The sequence below is a fragment of the Carassius auratus genome, chromosome 24, assembly GCF_003368295.1.
Source record: "Carassius auratus strain Wakin chromosome 24, ASM336829v1, whole genome shotgun sequence".
Taxonomy (NCBI): domain Eukaryota; kingdom Metazoa; phylum Chordata; class Actinopteri; order Cypriniformes; family Cyprinidae; genus Carassius; species Carassius auratus.
In genome coordinates this window covers 22,316,692-22,333,355 of record NC_039266.1, presented here as the reverse complement: position 1 = coordinate 22,333,355, position 16,664 = coordinate 22,316,692, and the positions used below count along the sequence as shown (strand labels likewise).

Sequence of the window (16,664 nt, the reverse complement as noted above, 5' to 3'; positions counted from 1 at the left end):
TACGTGCCCAAGGTTCCCACTACACCCTTCAAAGACCAAGTGGTGAACCTGCAAGCGCTGCCCCTGGAGGAGGCAGACCCAGCCCTGGCTTTGCTTTGTCCTGTTCGAGCATTAAGGTGCTACGTGGACCGGACGCAAAGCTTCAGGACCTCAGACCAGCTCTTTGTCTGTTACGGAGGCCGGCAGAAGGGGAATGCCGTCTCTAAGCAGAGGATGGCCCACTGGATTGTGGATGCCATAACCCTGGCTTATCAGGCTCAGGATGTGCCCTGCCCGTTCAGGTTGCGAGCTCACTCAACTAGAAGTGTTGCTTCCTCCTGGGCGCTGGCTCGTGGTGCCTCGCTGACAGATATTTGTAGAGCTGCGGGCTGGGCGACCCCTAACACGTTCGCTAGGTTCTATAGCCTTCGTGTAGAGCCGGTATCCTCCTGTGTTCTCACCTCAAACGGGTAGTGGCACTGAGAGGCCCCGGTTAGTGTCGGCTTGCTAAAACTGCTCCAGAGTGTCCGTACTGTAGACCCTGTTGAGATCCTCCATCACCCTAGGCAGCTGGACGCGGCGGAACGTCCGGCGCCAGGCCTTCATGATGAATCCGTGAGAACCATGGAAGGCTGGGCTCCATATTGAGACCTAAGCGGTACTCGTATGTGTATAGTCCACGGTATAGCCTTAGAGCCCGTGTTTCCCCGGCAGACTTCTGCCTTCCCAAGAGGGTTTTAATCACCTCAAATTTCTCCGTATACTCCTAAATGGATGCTATATGTGTATTTGCCTCCGAAACCTCCTTAGGGAAGGATGGGGCTTCCGCAGCGTCCCGGCTCCAAGCGGACCGGGTACGTTTTCCCAGTGTTATCCAATCTCACCCAGTGAGGTAGTGCTTTGACAATTGTGAGTGGAGCTACTTGTTCCGAGCCCCGGCCTACACCTAATAGGGGCACAGGCGGCTCGCACAGGGCACTGGAAGGGGCAGCACCCATGGCGCTTTGATAGGGATCCCATATTCGTCGGTCATCCGACGTGGCGTCGAGAGTGACCGACTGAAAGGGAACGTCTCGGTTACGTATGGTAACCCTCGTTCCCTGAAGGAGGGAACGGAGACGCCACGTCCCGTCGCCATGGTTGCTGTACCGCCGCTGAGCTGCCGGGTTCCCGGCTCGGCTCCTCAGCGAAAAACTGGTATGCATTGCACCTGCTGCCCTCTTATACTCACGCAGTGATCAGCGGCAGCTGGATGCAATAATTGCATGCCAATGTGCATTGGCTCGTTTAGTTTACACTCGAAGTAGATTGGTCTATCGAAGCGATATCCCATATTCGTCGGTCATCCGACGTGGCGTCTCCGTTCCCTCCTTCAGGGAACGAGGGTTACCATACGTAACCGAGACTTTTTCTAAAAAAGATTATTTTAGTGTGTCATTCAGAGTAATTTCACAAAACAATTATTATTCAGAAATTGCTAGAAAATCACTTAATTAAAGATTCGATTGTGAAGTAAAGACTGAAACAGTATTTTATTATAAACCACACTCTAATAACCTAAACTTTAAAAAAAATATTATATATTTTTTATAGTGTAATAATGTTGTTATGTTTATTTTTAAATAAAATAGTGAATTAAATAAAATATAATCATTTTTTTTTTTTTTTGTCTTATTGTGTTTAGGATCTCATTCGTAGGATTCGCACAGTTTTCACTCATAAGCTGCTAGCGTATTCCCTTTCTGTTTTGGGGCTCTAATCACACATGAAGGGGTCACAGGAGTCACTGATTTGACTGAAATCCACAGAATGATAACTTACGCCATAACAATCACGCTGAAGTCCAGCCAGTTCCAGGGGTCCCTCAGGAAGGTGAAGGGGCCGATGCAGAAACCCCGCGCCAGGATCTTTATCAACGACTCAAACGTGTAGATGCCAGTGAACGTGTACCTGAGCGGAAGAGAGAAACGGAGGGATGGACAGAGATTCAGACCGTGATGAATCAAAGACAAGACCCGGAAAGCCCCACGGGTGACATACAGAGAGGATGAACGGAGACGGGACACAGACATGGAGCTGAGAGGAAATGAAAAGCACATTCACAGTCCGGCAGCCCCTGTGACATGAATGACAGCGAGTCGCTCCGTGATGAACGGCTGAATGCACATTAAAATCCAGCGGATGGAGGCCGGGTGAGAGATGCAGCATTCGGGAGTGTTTCTCTTCTCATCTTTCTCTTCTTAGTTTGACTCAGCTCAGTGTATTTGTGAGTAGATCTCCTTCTGGTTTGTATCGTACCTCTCATCACATCTGAGACTCGTGCAATCAATGTGCATTTGTAAATCTGCCTCTTTTTTTTTTTAAACAGCATCTCTTTCGTTTTCATAAACAGGCCCACACAGAATTCACACACACACACACACACACACACACACACACACACACACACACACACACATATTGTATATACATATATATATATATATATATATATATATATATATATATATATATATATATATATATATATATATATACATATAGTCATTTTATCGTTTATATGTGTGTCTGTTTGTGTGTGTGTGTGTGTGTGTTCTTATTGTTAACTAAAATTATTAAAATATTTTTTGTTAATTGCAATTAACTCATATTAAGTGAAATAAAAGATAAAATAGTACATACAATTATTTAAATAAATTTGTATTCAATTATTAATTAAATTAATATTTTTTATAATAATTTTAGTATTAATTAAATTAAGTAATTATAAATGAAGTTATTAATTTATAAATAATAATGTTGAAATTATTTGTAATTAATTGAAATTAATTTATTTAAAATGTATGTATACATGTAAACAACTAACAAAAGCTAATAAAACTATTTTCATTAATTAAAAATGAACTGTTATTAGATTAAATAAAAATAAAATAATATTTATTTTAAAGTTTTGAGATTAAATTATTTGTTTATAATTTGTATTTAAATTAAAATGTGTAATTATTTATAATTAAATGAAATTATTTAAAAATGTATAAATGAAAATAATGAAAAAATGATTGGAAATTACAAAACCGCATAACAAAATTTGTAAAATTTTAACAAAAATTAAAATGAAATTTTCACAAATTTGTAAGTGTAATTAAAGTGTGTTTATTGTATCGCTATAATCTGATGTCTATATCTTAGGGTTTGCCTTCATAAGTGCTGAGAGGTACGACTTCTCACTGGTTTCAGAAACAGTGTTGTCTTTGCATGCCACGTGCTTCAACATCTCCTGACATGAAGATATCAGACGCTGGTTTCAGAGCGTCCCGAGACCGATGCCGGTCTTCATTAAAGGTCTGCGTGCTTCTCTACGAGCACATGCCTCGTCTCCTACAGTCACTTACACTGCAGGTCACAAACATGGGATAAATCCGCTCTATCTGGTGGGATGTACTTCTGCCGGAGTGCTGCGGCCCTTACTGAAGCTGCAGATGATGGACAGACAAACCCAGAGACAGACAAACAGATCAACCGACAGACAGACGACCGGAGGATGAGTAAACCGAGAGCGCGGCAAACACACGACAGAGAGACACGGAGATACATGAGCTGAAGAAGAGCAGGAATAAACCACAGAGACAGAGAGAGAGAGAGAGAGAGAGAGAGAGAGAGAGATCCCACTTTTTATTCTTTGACAACATTCCCTTTAATGAATCTTCCCGGCGCTGGTTTGTGTCAGTCCATGACATCCAAGAGATCCCGTCAGATCGTTAACTTACTTGCTAATCGAGGTTGACAAGCCAACAAACACCTGTCAGAGCTTTACATCAGAACAAATAGGGCACATTCCAGAGGTCAGAGGTCAGAGGTCAGTACACTAAGACAGGAAGAGGAGGAAGAGGATGAGAGCGATACTCACTCGACGTATTTGGCCCACTGCGCTGGTTCAGACATGGCCATGAAGCAGCAGTTGGTCAAAATAGTGCACATGATGAAAAGACTGAATAACGTAGAACTGGTTAAGGACAACGTTTTTTTTTTTTTTTTTTTTTTTAAATAATTAAATCTCTTTAATATAATTTTTTTTCCCTCCACAAGCTTATAATGGGATCACATGGAGAGTAAATGAAGACTTTTGCTTCTCAGATGTTTCTCCTGAATAAATGATTTCCTAAAAATTAATAATGTCTCAAAAAAATAATAATGTCTCAAAAAAATAATAATGTCTCAAAAAACTCAAAAACATTTCTCATTAAACAATCACAGCTGCTCCACATTCATCTCATAGTTCTTATTGTCTGACTAATGATTAACTTGAAAAAAGTTTCTGTTTTGGAAGAAACTATCTTCGATGTTATGTACTTATTATAGTTATAATTAAATATGTTTTAATCATGATAATTAACAATATCATTATTATTATTATTATTATTATTATTACAAATAAACAAATAGGTATTTGGAATTTTTACAAGTAATATTTAGAAATTAATTAATATTTAGAATTATATTTTTATTAATATTTAGAATTTTTTTCTATTTTAAATTGATTTTCTATTTTGCTTTCATTTAAATTTTTGTTAAAGTTTTATGAATTTTTATGTTTTTTATTAGATCTCTCTCTATATATATACATTTAATATTTAATAAAATAACATAAATAACTAAATTTGATGTATTTTTATTTTTGTATATTTGTTTTGTATTTTTTAAATATATGTTTCTAAATAAAACAATGTTAATTTATATATATATATATATATATATATATATATATATATATATATATATTATTATTTTTTTTTTTTTTTAATGTAAAACATTACTCGTTTTTATTTAGTTTCACTTGATGTACTAGAATGACTCAAAATAATGAAATAAAGAAGATATTAATATGAGAGTATTGTGATATTATTTTGTTCTCCAAACTCTGTAAGTGATTATTTAATGAACAGGTAATTACTAATTACGTATAAAGTATAAAGATCCTAGAAAACTCTCTCCATCATATGCATCATATACATCATGATGATGGATGTTTTCAGACAGGGCTTGATTACAGGGTTTTAATGCAGGGGTGTGAAGGACTAAAAGCTCATATCAGTAAATGACAGACACTTTTTCTTCCACATGACGCTGAAAATTACAGTTGAAGACTGGAAATACAGTTTTATTTAATGAACAACTCCTACCATGTTTTATTTTGGTCTTCGTATACTTTAAGCGTCCGTGTATGAATGTAATTCACACTAATTATGCCCACAGCGCTTTATAGCACCTCGCCGTTAAATGAACTTTTCCCTGTGAACGGTCTTTAGATGCTTTCTCGTTTTATTTCTGATGCTGATGGATTGATAGACAGAGCGTCTCAGTTTCATCTTGTGGACAATTTCCACTCGATGGCTTTTAAATGGACAGTAATGAGTGCAATTATGGTTAAAAGGTTAAAGATTCGTTCTTTAGTCCTATAAATGTATTATTCCCTTTTCCAGAGCGAGTCGTGATGGAGAACAATGAACGGAAAAAGAACATCAGAAAAGCTACAGGAGAATATAGCCCGGATCTGACATGGGAACGATAAGTTTGGGAATTTTATGATAAATACTAAATATCCAGTATAATCGGACATTTCCAGTTAAGGGGATAATTATTGGAAATTATATACAGCATTTACAAGTCGTAGTTATTATCGTAATTATGGTCTGGATCATTTTATCTGTATTAATTTAATAAAACATTTTTTTTAATCTATAATTTCTATGTTTTAATCTACATTAAATCTGTTATTTTATTCATATTTTAATCTGTTTATTTATTTACTATATATATATATATGCTATTTTATTATTTACAAAATTATTATTATTATTATTATTTGATTTTGTTTTGTGTTTATGTATTTATTTTTCTTACTATATACATAGTAAAATAAATAATAAAATTAATAAATAATACAGTTCATACATGCAATCTCTTTCTACTGTTAATTCAACTATTTAAAAAAAATATATAAATAAATATAAAAAATAAAAATATAATAATTTTAAAAGATATATACTTAAATACAAAATATTATAAAATTTAAAACATGTTTTTAAAATATTATATATACATATGTATATATATATATATATATATATATATATATATATATATATATATATATATATATATATATATATATACTTATTTAATTTGTATTTGAGAAGTGGTGTTTGGTTTATATTTCCTTATTGCTGTGCTGGGTAGCTCCGCCCACAGTGAAATCTCATTGGTTCAAAATCCTGATGCTGTATATTCAACATGATCTGATTGGCTGAGGCTGGCACTTTCAGTGTGAAGAGATACATTTCTTGTCACTGGAAACTTTCCATCTTCCGAACGCACTGTTTGTGACAATCAAAGGCCTGCGATATACAACAACAGCTCTGGGAAAATCCTCCGGAGTCTCCATGTCATCCGGGGACGCTTCTTTCTCTGATACGCAGCTTTCGATCGCCGCCTGATTCTCAGACTTTAGTAATGAGCTCAATCACTTGAGCCGTCGCATGAATGTGCTCTTGTGCTGCTGCTTAATCAAACATGTTTCCTGGCTCGACTCTCCCGGGAAATCTGCATTTAGCACGGATCTGTGTCGACTGTGTGGGCGCCTGAACCGATCGAATGCATCGCACAAACACATATGAGCCGTCACTTCTGCTAGCATCTGTGTCAGACTTCAAAGTTTAGAGGAAAATAAGAATAGGAAAATAAAATTAAACTAATTAAATAACTACTTTAATTAAATGAATAATAAAGTAGAAATAAATACATAATGAAAATGGAAAAAAATAGAATAAAGTCAGTAAATAATAACAAGTTATTTAAAATAAATAACTAAAACATTTAAAATGAATTAATAAATAAGTAAATAAATATATAAATGGATTAATATAAATAAATATAATAAAAAAATGGCTAATTAAAAATAAATAATTTAAAATAAATAAATAATAATAGGAATAAAATAAATAATAAAAAATAATAAAATCAAATAATTATAAGAATAAAAAGCAATGAGCAATAAAAAGATGTTAATTAAATAAAAACAATACAAATAAATCATATACATTAGTAAAAATAACAATAATTCAAATTATGTAAATGTATATATATAAAATAAATAATAATCAGAATAAAATAAAGAAACAATACAAATGAAAATAAATAGATTAATATAAACCAATAAAAGTAAAAGAATGATTAAGATAAAATTAAATAATAAAAACATTTTAAATAAATATACAATATAATAATAATAATAATAAATATACTAAATATATAATCATTAGATTATATATTTTATGCCTAAAATAATTAGGATTTTAAGTAAAAATATTTAGTAAATTTCCTACTATAAAAATATCAAAACTTAATTTTTTATATGCATTGCTAAGAATTAATTTGATTATTTTCTCCATATTTTGATTTTTTTTTTCACTCCCTTTTAAAATAGTTGTATCTCAGACAAATATTGTCCATCAATGGAAAACTTATTTATTCAGCTTCCATATGATGCTCAAATCTCAATTTTGTAAAACCGACCCATACGACTGGTTTTGTGGCCGTGGGTCACATCTGTATTTTGGGATGGGGGTCCTGTGTTAGACGGTACGTCAGCTTTATCTCAGACGAGGCTCCACTTACGCTGATATCAGGCGTCTGGGTGTGAGGTGAAGCGGAGGCGCAGTCGAGCAGAGAAACACCTCCAGCGCTACCCTCTTCACCTGCTTATCAGCCGCTCAAGAGCACATGTCCACCAGCTCCGTCTCTCTGAACACCGCATCATATTTTTAGCAGGAGTGCTCGGGGATAAAAGCACAGCCATCTGAACTTGGCTTTGTTGGAGCAGAGCTTCACTCGTGGCATAGCAGCTGATCGCTATTCTACTGTACCGCTGTCAACATGCAACTCTGTTCCAGATGTTTCTCTCACAAAAGTCAACACAAAAGTGTCGATAGTTGGTTTACAGTAACACTGTGTCTTAGAGGTGATGAGATATTACAGTGAGGGGAGTTCTGTTGCTCAGTTCTAATTCTGCAGCATTGCACTGAGAAGCCCCGCCCACCGTGGAATCTGATTGGTTGGACACTATACGTCAAATGTATTCTGATTGGCAGGGATTGTGTCACATTGCACAGGAGTCTGGAACAGTGTTACTTTAGTATCATTCAGGTTAATATATATATATATATATCTATATATATAGATATATATATCTATATATATAGATATATATATATATATATATTCTGGATTAGTTTTTATTTTTAGATTTCTAATTTCAATTTCAATTTTAGCTAAAGTTTTAGTAAATTTATTGTATTTTTTATATATGTATTTCTCTCTCTCTCTCTCTCGCTCTCTTTTTTGTTATTCAAGTTAAATTAAAAGAGAAATGTTGCTTTAGCAAGTAGTTGAGAAATAAAATGTAAAACAAAATTATAAAATATATATTTGTTTATTATTTTAACATTTTAAATTTTAAATGCAATTTATATGTTATGTTACATTCATATACATTTTTTTGGTTGATTTTAATGTTTGTAGTGTTATTTTCAGTCAAATAGCTGAAATAGAAAACAGCAAAATGCTGACTTTTCTAAAAAAAATAATTTAATTTAATTTAATTTATAAAATAATGAAACAGAATGAAAATTTAAGTCTTTTAAAACATTTTATTTCAGCTGATTTTTTTATTATTATTATTATTTTATTATTTAATTTTTTTATGTTAGGATTTAGTTTCAGTCAACTTGACCCTGGAAACCTACAAAGCCTGTTTAGAATATGGTAAATATTCATTCATATATATATATATATATATATATATATATATATATTTTTTTTTTTTTTTTTTTTTTTTTTTTTTTTTTTTTTGAAAATCTGGAGAGAAATCTCTGGCTTTGATTGTAAACTTTCTCCATTTGCTCTCCATGTTTTTTCATTGCTGAGACCAGCGAGATAATTTGTGTTTTACAGAGCCAGTTATTTCATGCATTATTTTTTCTTGCTGAATGTTTTGGCTCTTGACTTCAAAAATGCAAAATATATTTCAACAAAGCCTCAGAAACCCTGTCACATTCATATATAAACGCTCATTCACAATGAGAACTTGTCAAAGGATATGAGTGAACTAAAATCCTTATTGATGCTCTTCTAACGGGATGAAAAGGGCTAAAAATGTAGAGTGCAGACGTGGCACTAAACCGGAAGATGGCCTTCCCTTTGTTCAGTACTATAAAAGTCTGTTGAGAAAGAAGAGAAAGGTTCGTTAACACAACAAACTCATCAGTGACATTTAATATCAAACACCACGAGAATCTGGAACGTTTCTGAAACACGTAAAAGGCTTTCTGAACCATATATGCACAAGATGCTCCTCTAGAAACATCTCTAGAGGATATAAAATATGAAAATAAGTTACTTACAGCTCTGTAAACTTTTCAAAAGTCTTTCATGCTCATCAAAGACTGCATTTATTTGATCAAAATCAGTGTAAAAATATATAGAAGGATAAATAAAAATAAATGAATAAGTAAATGGGCTAAATAAATATTCTTTTTAAATATTAAAATCATAAAGGACAAATTATTAAATTCTGATCTAATAAAATTTGAATAAAACAGATAAAAAATAATAATTAGATTTTAAATAAATTAATACATGAAAGAAAGAAAGAAAATAAAATTCTATATAAAATTTAGAATTTTATAATTTATTTGGTGATTTTATTCTCATTTTTAATATTTATTTAATATATGTTTCAAATAAATACATAACAATTAGAAAATGATTGTTATAAAATAAAATAAATAATAAAATAATGCAATAAATAATACAATTTAGAATAACAAATAAAACAATAAACAATTAAATATTAGATTTTAAATAAAAAAAACTGATTAATATAAATAAATAAATAAATAAATAAAAAAGTTAGATTTTAACTAAATGAATAATCGTTTAAAATCATATTATCACAATCTAATAATAATAATAAAAAATAATATGAAATATCAGTACAATTCTTTTCTATTTTAATATATTTTAAAATTGTCTGTGTTGGCGAAGTCTTCAATTGTCTTCAATGTCACATGATCCTTCAGAAATCATTCTGATACATTTGCTACATTTGCTACATCTGCTACATTTGATTCTAATGGAATGTTCACAAACAGCACTTGTTTGGAATCTAAATCTTCTGTTACATTATCAGTGTAACATCTTCAATACTGAATAAAACTTGACTGAACTTTCTTTGGTGATAAGAGCAAACAAATAATAGCATAATGATAAAGCGGGAAGCGGTGTTTGGAGTGCAAACAACAGGCAAATACATGACTCTGGGCTCTCGGGGGACTCCCGTCTGTCGCCATGCTCGACTCTAGCGGGACAAACACACCTCACGGTTGCCCAGGATTCACAGAGCTCGATTTACACCAGCTCCCCGTCACATAAATAATAGCAGAAGAACTGCAGGCGGACAGCATCGGGGTCAGCGTGTTCTCCTGGCCTTTGTAACCTCTTCAAATAGCTGGCTTTCTCCACCCTTGTGTTCTCTATTCTTACGTAACATCTAGGTCAAGTTTGCCTGTGTTTGTTTCCACTTTCCTCACATTTCCTCTGGGATATCATCTGCCAACTGCAGGTCCACACGAGCGGATCTGGAGAGGGCAGAGGGAAATCCAAGCCAAGCGCTGAGGAGTAAATACATGCACAACACATCCAGCACCAATACTCCAGTCAGAAATGAAACGTCTGTCATCATCCGTGCTCAAAACACAAAGTGAGTTATCCAGTAGATTTGCCAAGCTTCCAATGAGATTTGAGGCCTAAGGTTAAAAGCGAGGTTTGAAGAGAACGAGCTCAAAGCTATCGTATGAATTCAGCAGAGTTGTAATATATTGAACTAGTGTTTTTTTTTATTATTAAAATCATAAAAAACAAATTATTAAATTCTGATCTTATAAAATTTGAATAAAACAGATAAATAATAATAATTTGATTAGAAATAAATTAGTAGATTTACAAAGAAAGAAAGAAAGAAAGGAAAGAAAATTCTATATAAAAATAAAATAGAAAAAAAAAAAGTTTTTTAATTTTTATTTGGTGATTTTATTCTCATTTTTAATATTTATTTAATATATGATTCAAATAAATAAATATCAATTAGAATAAAATAATGCAATAAATAATACAATTTAGAAAAACAAATAATAAAACAATAAACGTTTAAAAGACGACTGATATTCAGAAATATCGTGCACTGATACTAAGAACTTAATTTGAACTGAATTATCATCTGTAGAGCGGCTTTACACACAAATTAGAATTTGATTCATGACTGATTCACTTTACAGCAATAATAAAATAATAATAAATGATAATAAAAAAATAAAATATTCGATTTTTAATAGTACAAATTTAAAAAAGAACAAAGTATTAATAATAAATTATGAAATATTATTATAATTTAAAATAGCTGTTTTCTATGTAAATATCTGTTCAAATGTAATTTATTCCTGTGAGCAAATCTACATTTTCAGCATCATTACGCCATTCTTAAATGTTACATGATCCTTCATTCTGATGCATTTGAAAGCTTTTATTGGAAACTGAAATGTTGAAACTTTTGTTACATTATAAATGTCGCTTCTGATCAATTTAAATATTATTTTGTTTCATGCTTGATCGTTTTTTTAGAATATTAACAATATTATTGAACTGAACTGAATCAACATGAACTGAATTGCTCTGAATGGCACTATTGTTGTCTTTAGCTGAACCAGACACTAATTTCCAAATGAATCAACTTTGAAGGCTTGAACTGAGTTGAATCAACATTTAACTTAATGATGTAGAGATGCAGTTCAGCTGAAATTATTATTTATAATTCAGTTTGTTGCTGTGATATAAAGCACCGAACTGGCAGAAATAAATAAATAAAAAATAAAAAATCTAATAATAAGAAGGAAAAATGGCTTAATAAAAAAAATACAATTAATTTGTAATAAAATTTAGTCTTTCGTATTACTATTAATTATTTTCTGTATTTATTTTTTTACATTTTTTATATATTTTTTATTAATTTTATATATATTGTTGTGTTAATTTATATTTATATCAAAACTCCTTTATGATCTGTAACATCATATACACTCTTAGAAAAAAAAAAGGTACAAAAGCTGTCCTTTGCTAAATCTATTATGCACCATTTAGGTACAAATATGTACTTTTAAGGTACTTTAGAGCTAAACAAGTTACAAAAGTGTCCCTTTTGATAAAATACCACCCCAGTGACAGCTTTTGTACCTTATTTCCTGAGTACACTACTATACTGTAGTAAGTGAATGACAGCAGTTTTATTCTGATGAATAACACGATACGCTAAAGTCAAACCAGCAATGTTATGATCACAGATTTGTTTACAGTTATGAACATTATTAAATTACTGACCCCTGCGATTTCATTGATAGAAGTGTTTATTGTCTGGATGTGGCTGCTATGTAAGGATGCTAAACTAATCCAGTCCGCACAGGGTTTAAGACATAATATTTCATTTTCTAAAAATGAGTGTCGGCATGCAAAAGATCAAAGGACGAGGCCAAACTTTTGGTCCTTTTATAGCTGGAGTCCTGTTAAGTGTCAATTCATCTTTCTTAGCATTAGCCACCGGCTTAGAAAAGCCTAAACAGCGCACACTGCCTTACCGAAAGTGGCATTTAAAGAGTTTCGAGTCTAAACTTTCCGCTGAAATCCATAGAAATGGAGATTTGTGTGCTTGTGAAAGCAAACGCAGCAGCGGTGGCATTAACAGCGGCTCACTGACTCACGCTATTCATCCGTCTGTATTCCTGCAGCTCAACACATCCGCTGCCCTTTACTGATGCTCATTGTTTGCTTCTGGTTTTTTGCTCATATTTAAACCCTTCTGACCAAGGTAAGAGAGCTGGGATGTTTCTGTCATCGCAAACGTCTGTGATTATGCAGGTAAAAATGTACAGATAAACCACTGAAAAAACACATAAACATGTTTCTCAAAGTACATTACCCTGTCTCATTTTTGCCTAAAGCAGCATCGTTTGCAATCGCAAATGCATCGTGACAAGCTCAGCGACCAAATTAATTGAAGGTGCATCTAAAATATTTTCAGTGAATAGTTAAAATAAATAAATAAAATAAGTTGAAAATGTAATATTCTGTGCATATTAATGCTTATTAGAGCATTGCATTGTTTACTTAAAATCAGGCTTCTGGTGAATTTAACATGAGAAGCACTTACTATGACACAGGTTTAATTGTGACTTAATCGTGGCTAAAATAATGAATAACGAATTTTACAACTATCCAACCTTAACCAGATACATATATTAAACTCACGTAAAGCAATGCATATTATATAGCAAATAAGGGCTACGTGATTATTTAAGTATAACTTTATTATCACACAGCATTATATATAAAAAAGTAGATATATAGTATATGCAATACTATATTTCATCCAAATAATGTATACAAGATGTAGCAAATCTTAACTGCTTGATTGTTTATCTTGTCGCAAAAATATTATTACTTTTCAACACAAAAAGTAGCTATATTATTGAACAACTTTATATTATATAAATCTGGATATTTTATGTAAAGCATTATATATACTATATAGCACATAGTGAAGATATTAGGATATTATAAACATTAACATCATGATTTCTGTGAAGCTTGACTAAAGGCAGTTTGGTGGATGTCTATCTTTATCTCGGCAGTAATTCATAAAGCATGTTCAGAGTATATGATCACTCACTCTCTTGTTCTGGAAGTAAAACGGATCGATGTCCTCCAGAGGGACGCCCACCAGTCCAGGAGGAATGTCTCCAAAGATTCGCGGGAGCTGCTTGCCGGCCTCGAGATCGGCGCGGGACTTGAGCGGCTCCACGTCGCCCAGGTCCTCCTGGTACTGCTTGGCGTTGCGGGCCTCCTCCTCGGCGATCCGCTGCTCGATTCCAGCCAGGGACTCACGAGTGAACCGGTGTAGACTGTCAGGACCCGGTGGAAACAGTATGGCTGCCATCTTCTCATCCTGAGCCTCCTGTCTAAGTGGTTACTTCACAGCTGGTGAGGAGAGAGGAACGTATTGTATTATTGCGTTCAGATTGTGTTCTCAAATTCATTGAAGTATCAGCTTTATCTATTTCTACTTTTTCTCCCATCATAGTAGTAAAATCTCTTCACTTTAGCCATCTTTGTTGCAGTATTTGCTAATGGTGACGTAAAAAATGGGGGGAAAACCCTTTTGAGTTTCTCAAAGTTTGCATGTCTGTAACTCAAGAAATCTTAAAGATATCCTAATATCCATTTAGATGTTGGTTTTTAACAAAATGTTCTTTTAGCATCCTTATTTTTAAGGCCCTATATGAGTCAAGTTCAGAGACATTGGGATCTCAATGTGGCTATAAGAGTAAAATTTAAATTTTCGTCTGAGATTTGGAGCTAAATTGCTGGGTGGGGGGGGGGTGAATTTACTTTAGAACGATGGCAGCATAATAATTTTATTTATACACAGAGATTGCAAGGTGTGTTAGTTAAATCTCTTAACTTTAGTAATCTTTGTTGCAGTATTTGCTAATGGTGACAGTTCAAAAATGGGGGAAAATACACTTTTTTGTGTTTTTTTCAAAGTTTGCATTGCTGTAACTCAACACGTATTTAAGATATCCTTATATCCATTTAAGATGTTGGTTTTTAAAAAACCTTTCTCTTAGCATCCTCATTTTTAAGGCCCTATATAAGTCAAGTTCAGAGACATTGGGATCTCAATGTGGCTCCAAGAGTAAATTTGACATTTTTGCCTTAGATTTGGAGCTAAATTACTTGGGAGGGTGGGTGACTTTAGAATGATGGCAGCATAATAATTTTATTTATACACAGAGATTGGAAGGTGTATTAGTTAAATCTCTTTATTTTAGCAATATTTGTTGCAGTATTTGCTAATGGTTACAGTTAAAATATGGGGGGGGGGATTTTTTCGAGATTTTTTCAAAGTTTGCATGGCTATAACTCAAGAAGTATTTAAGATATGCTAACATCCTTTTACATGTTGGTTCTAAATATTTCTTTCTTTTAGCATTCTCATTTTTCAAGGCCCTATATGATTCAACTCCAGAGATATTGGCGTCTAAATATGTCTCCAAGAGTGAATTTCTGAAGACTGATGATTGGAGTAATGGCTGCATTGCATCACAGAAATAAATTACATTTTTAAATATATTCAAATAAAAGACAGTTATGTTAAATGATAATAATATATGGGTTTATTTTATATGTAGGTTTATTTATTGTAATATATGGGAAGTTATATGGGTTTATTTTTCAGGAAACATCACGAGACATCACACAAAACTTCTTAAGAAAACAATTAAGAAATTAATTAAAAGAAACTTGTGCAAAAGTACAATTCTTCTAGGAGGTTATCCTAACTTTATGAGGTTATTTACAATGATTTTCAAGCAAATTCCTTAAATTCTAAAGAAAAAACAAAACAAAACAAAAAACAAATATTCTTAAAAAAAAGTTTTGGATTCTAAAATATTCTTTACTTCATTCTTAAGTTAGAAAATAAGAATAACAGAAGTAGGAATTGACTAAAAGAATTAAAATAAATAATTGTACTTTTAAGAAAGTTAATCCTGTGAATCCTTTAGCAAAAGACCAGTTGCTCTCGAATGAGAAACAATAGAGTTGTTTAGCAAAGCTCCATGAACTTCAGCGCTCTTAATTATTTTCATGAAGCCACCAGAACCGTGTTCAGTGTTTGATCTGTATGTTTTGATCCACGTGTCTCTCATTCAGACTCATTACAGCAGCTGGTCTCTAGTGCCATCGTTTCGCTCATTTGGACGCGAACAAACAGGACACTCTCTCTGACGACACGCGTGTAACTGATGCTGCTGCCTGTCTGTAAATAAAAATATTCTATTATCCACATCAGAGCGAAACTGTGCTCTTAACGCAGATCGGACCATCTGTTCCTCCGTTCCATTGAACGACTGGACGAGAGATCATTTCTCTTCTGCACAATGAGAACATCTGCACTGAACCTGTGAAATCCCAGCCATCGCTGAACTCAAACCTCAACCAGACGTTTAATCTAAACATTCAGCTCTCGTAGATATTAGAGTTCGGAGATGATGATTATGGGCCATTCAATGGTAGAAATGTCTCCTACATTTTGTCTATTATAGTATTATAGTATCTGCTTGGTTAGCAGTACCACTTTAGCATTTATTAGTAGTTTTTAGTAACAGTTTGAATTAGAATATATCTTTACATTTGAATTTTTAATTTTCAAGTTTAATTTTCTGAAATTTTGTCAAATGTTTTTTTTTAAATAATTTTTATTATTTTTTTTATATTAATATTTAGGTATAAATAATTTTTTATATTTTGCTTTTTTATTTTTTAGGAAGTATTTTTTGTATTTTAACTTGAACTTATTTTTCATCCAATGCTACAATTTTATTTTATTTTATTTTACTTATCATTTTTTATACTTGTTATTAACATTAGTTCCAGTTATAATGGTTAATAACATTAGGTAACCACATTTACTAAAGCATATTTAATTTCTAATCATATCTAATGTTTATTTCAGCACTTAC

General features: G+C 32.7%; 1 protein-coding gene across 3 annotated transcripts in view; it reads right to left on the bottom strand.

Moving 5' to 3' along the window:
- The window catches only part of LOC113042661 (sodium channel protein type 2 subunit alpha-like), a 95,860-nt gene that overhangs the window by 61,017 nt on the left and 18,179 nt on the right, over window positions 1-16,664 (bottom strand). For all 3 annotated transcript variants that reach the window (XM_026201659.1, XM_026201658.1, XM_026201657.1), the window contains exons 2-5: window positions 13,811-14,118; window positions 9,136-9,254; window positions 3,887-3,976; window positions 1,801-1,929 (exon numbers count right to left, since the gene is read on the bottom strand). In XM_026201659.1, the coding sequence (XP_026057444.1) occupies window positions 1,801-1,929; window positions 3,887-3,976; window positions 9,136-9,254; window positions 13,811-14,077 (605 nt within the window). In that variant the 5' untranslated portion in view covers window positions 14,078-14,118. The remainder of the gene's footprint in view (window positions 1-1,800; window positions 1,930-3,886; window positions 3,977-9,135; window positions 9,255-13,810; window positions 14,119-16,664) is intronic.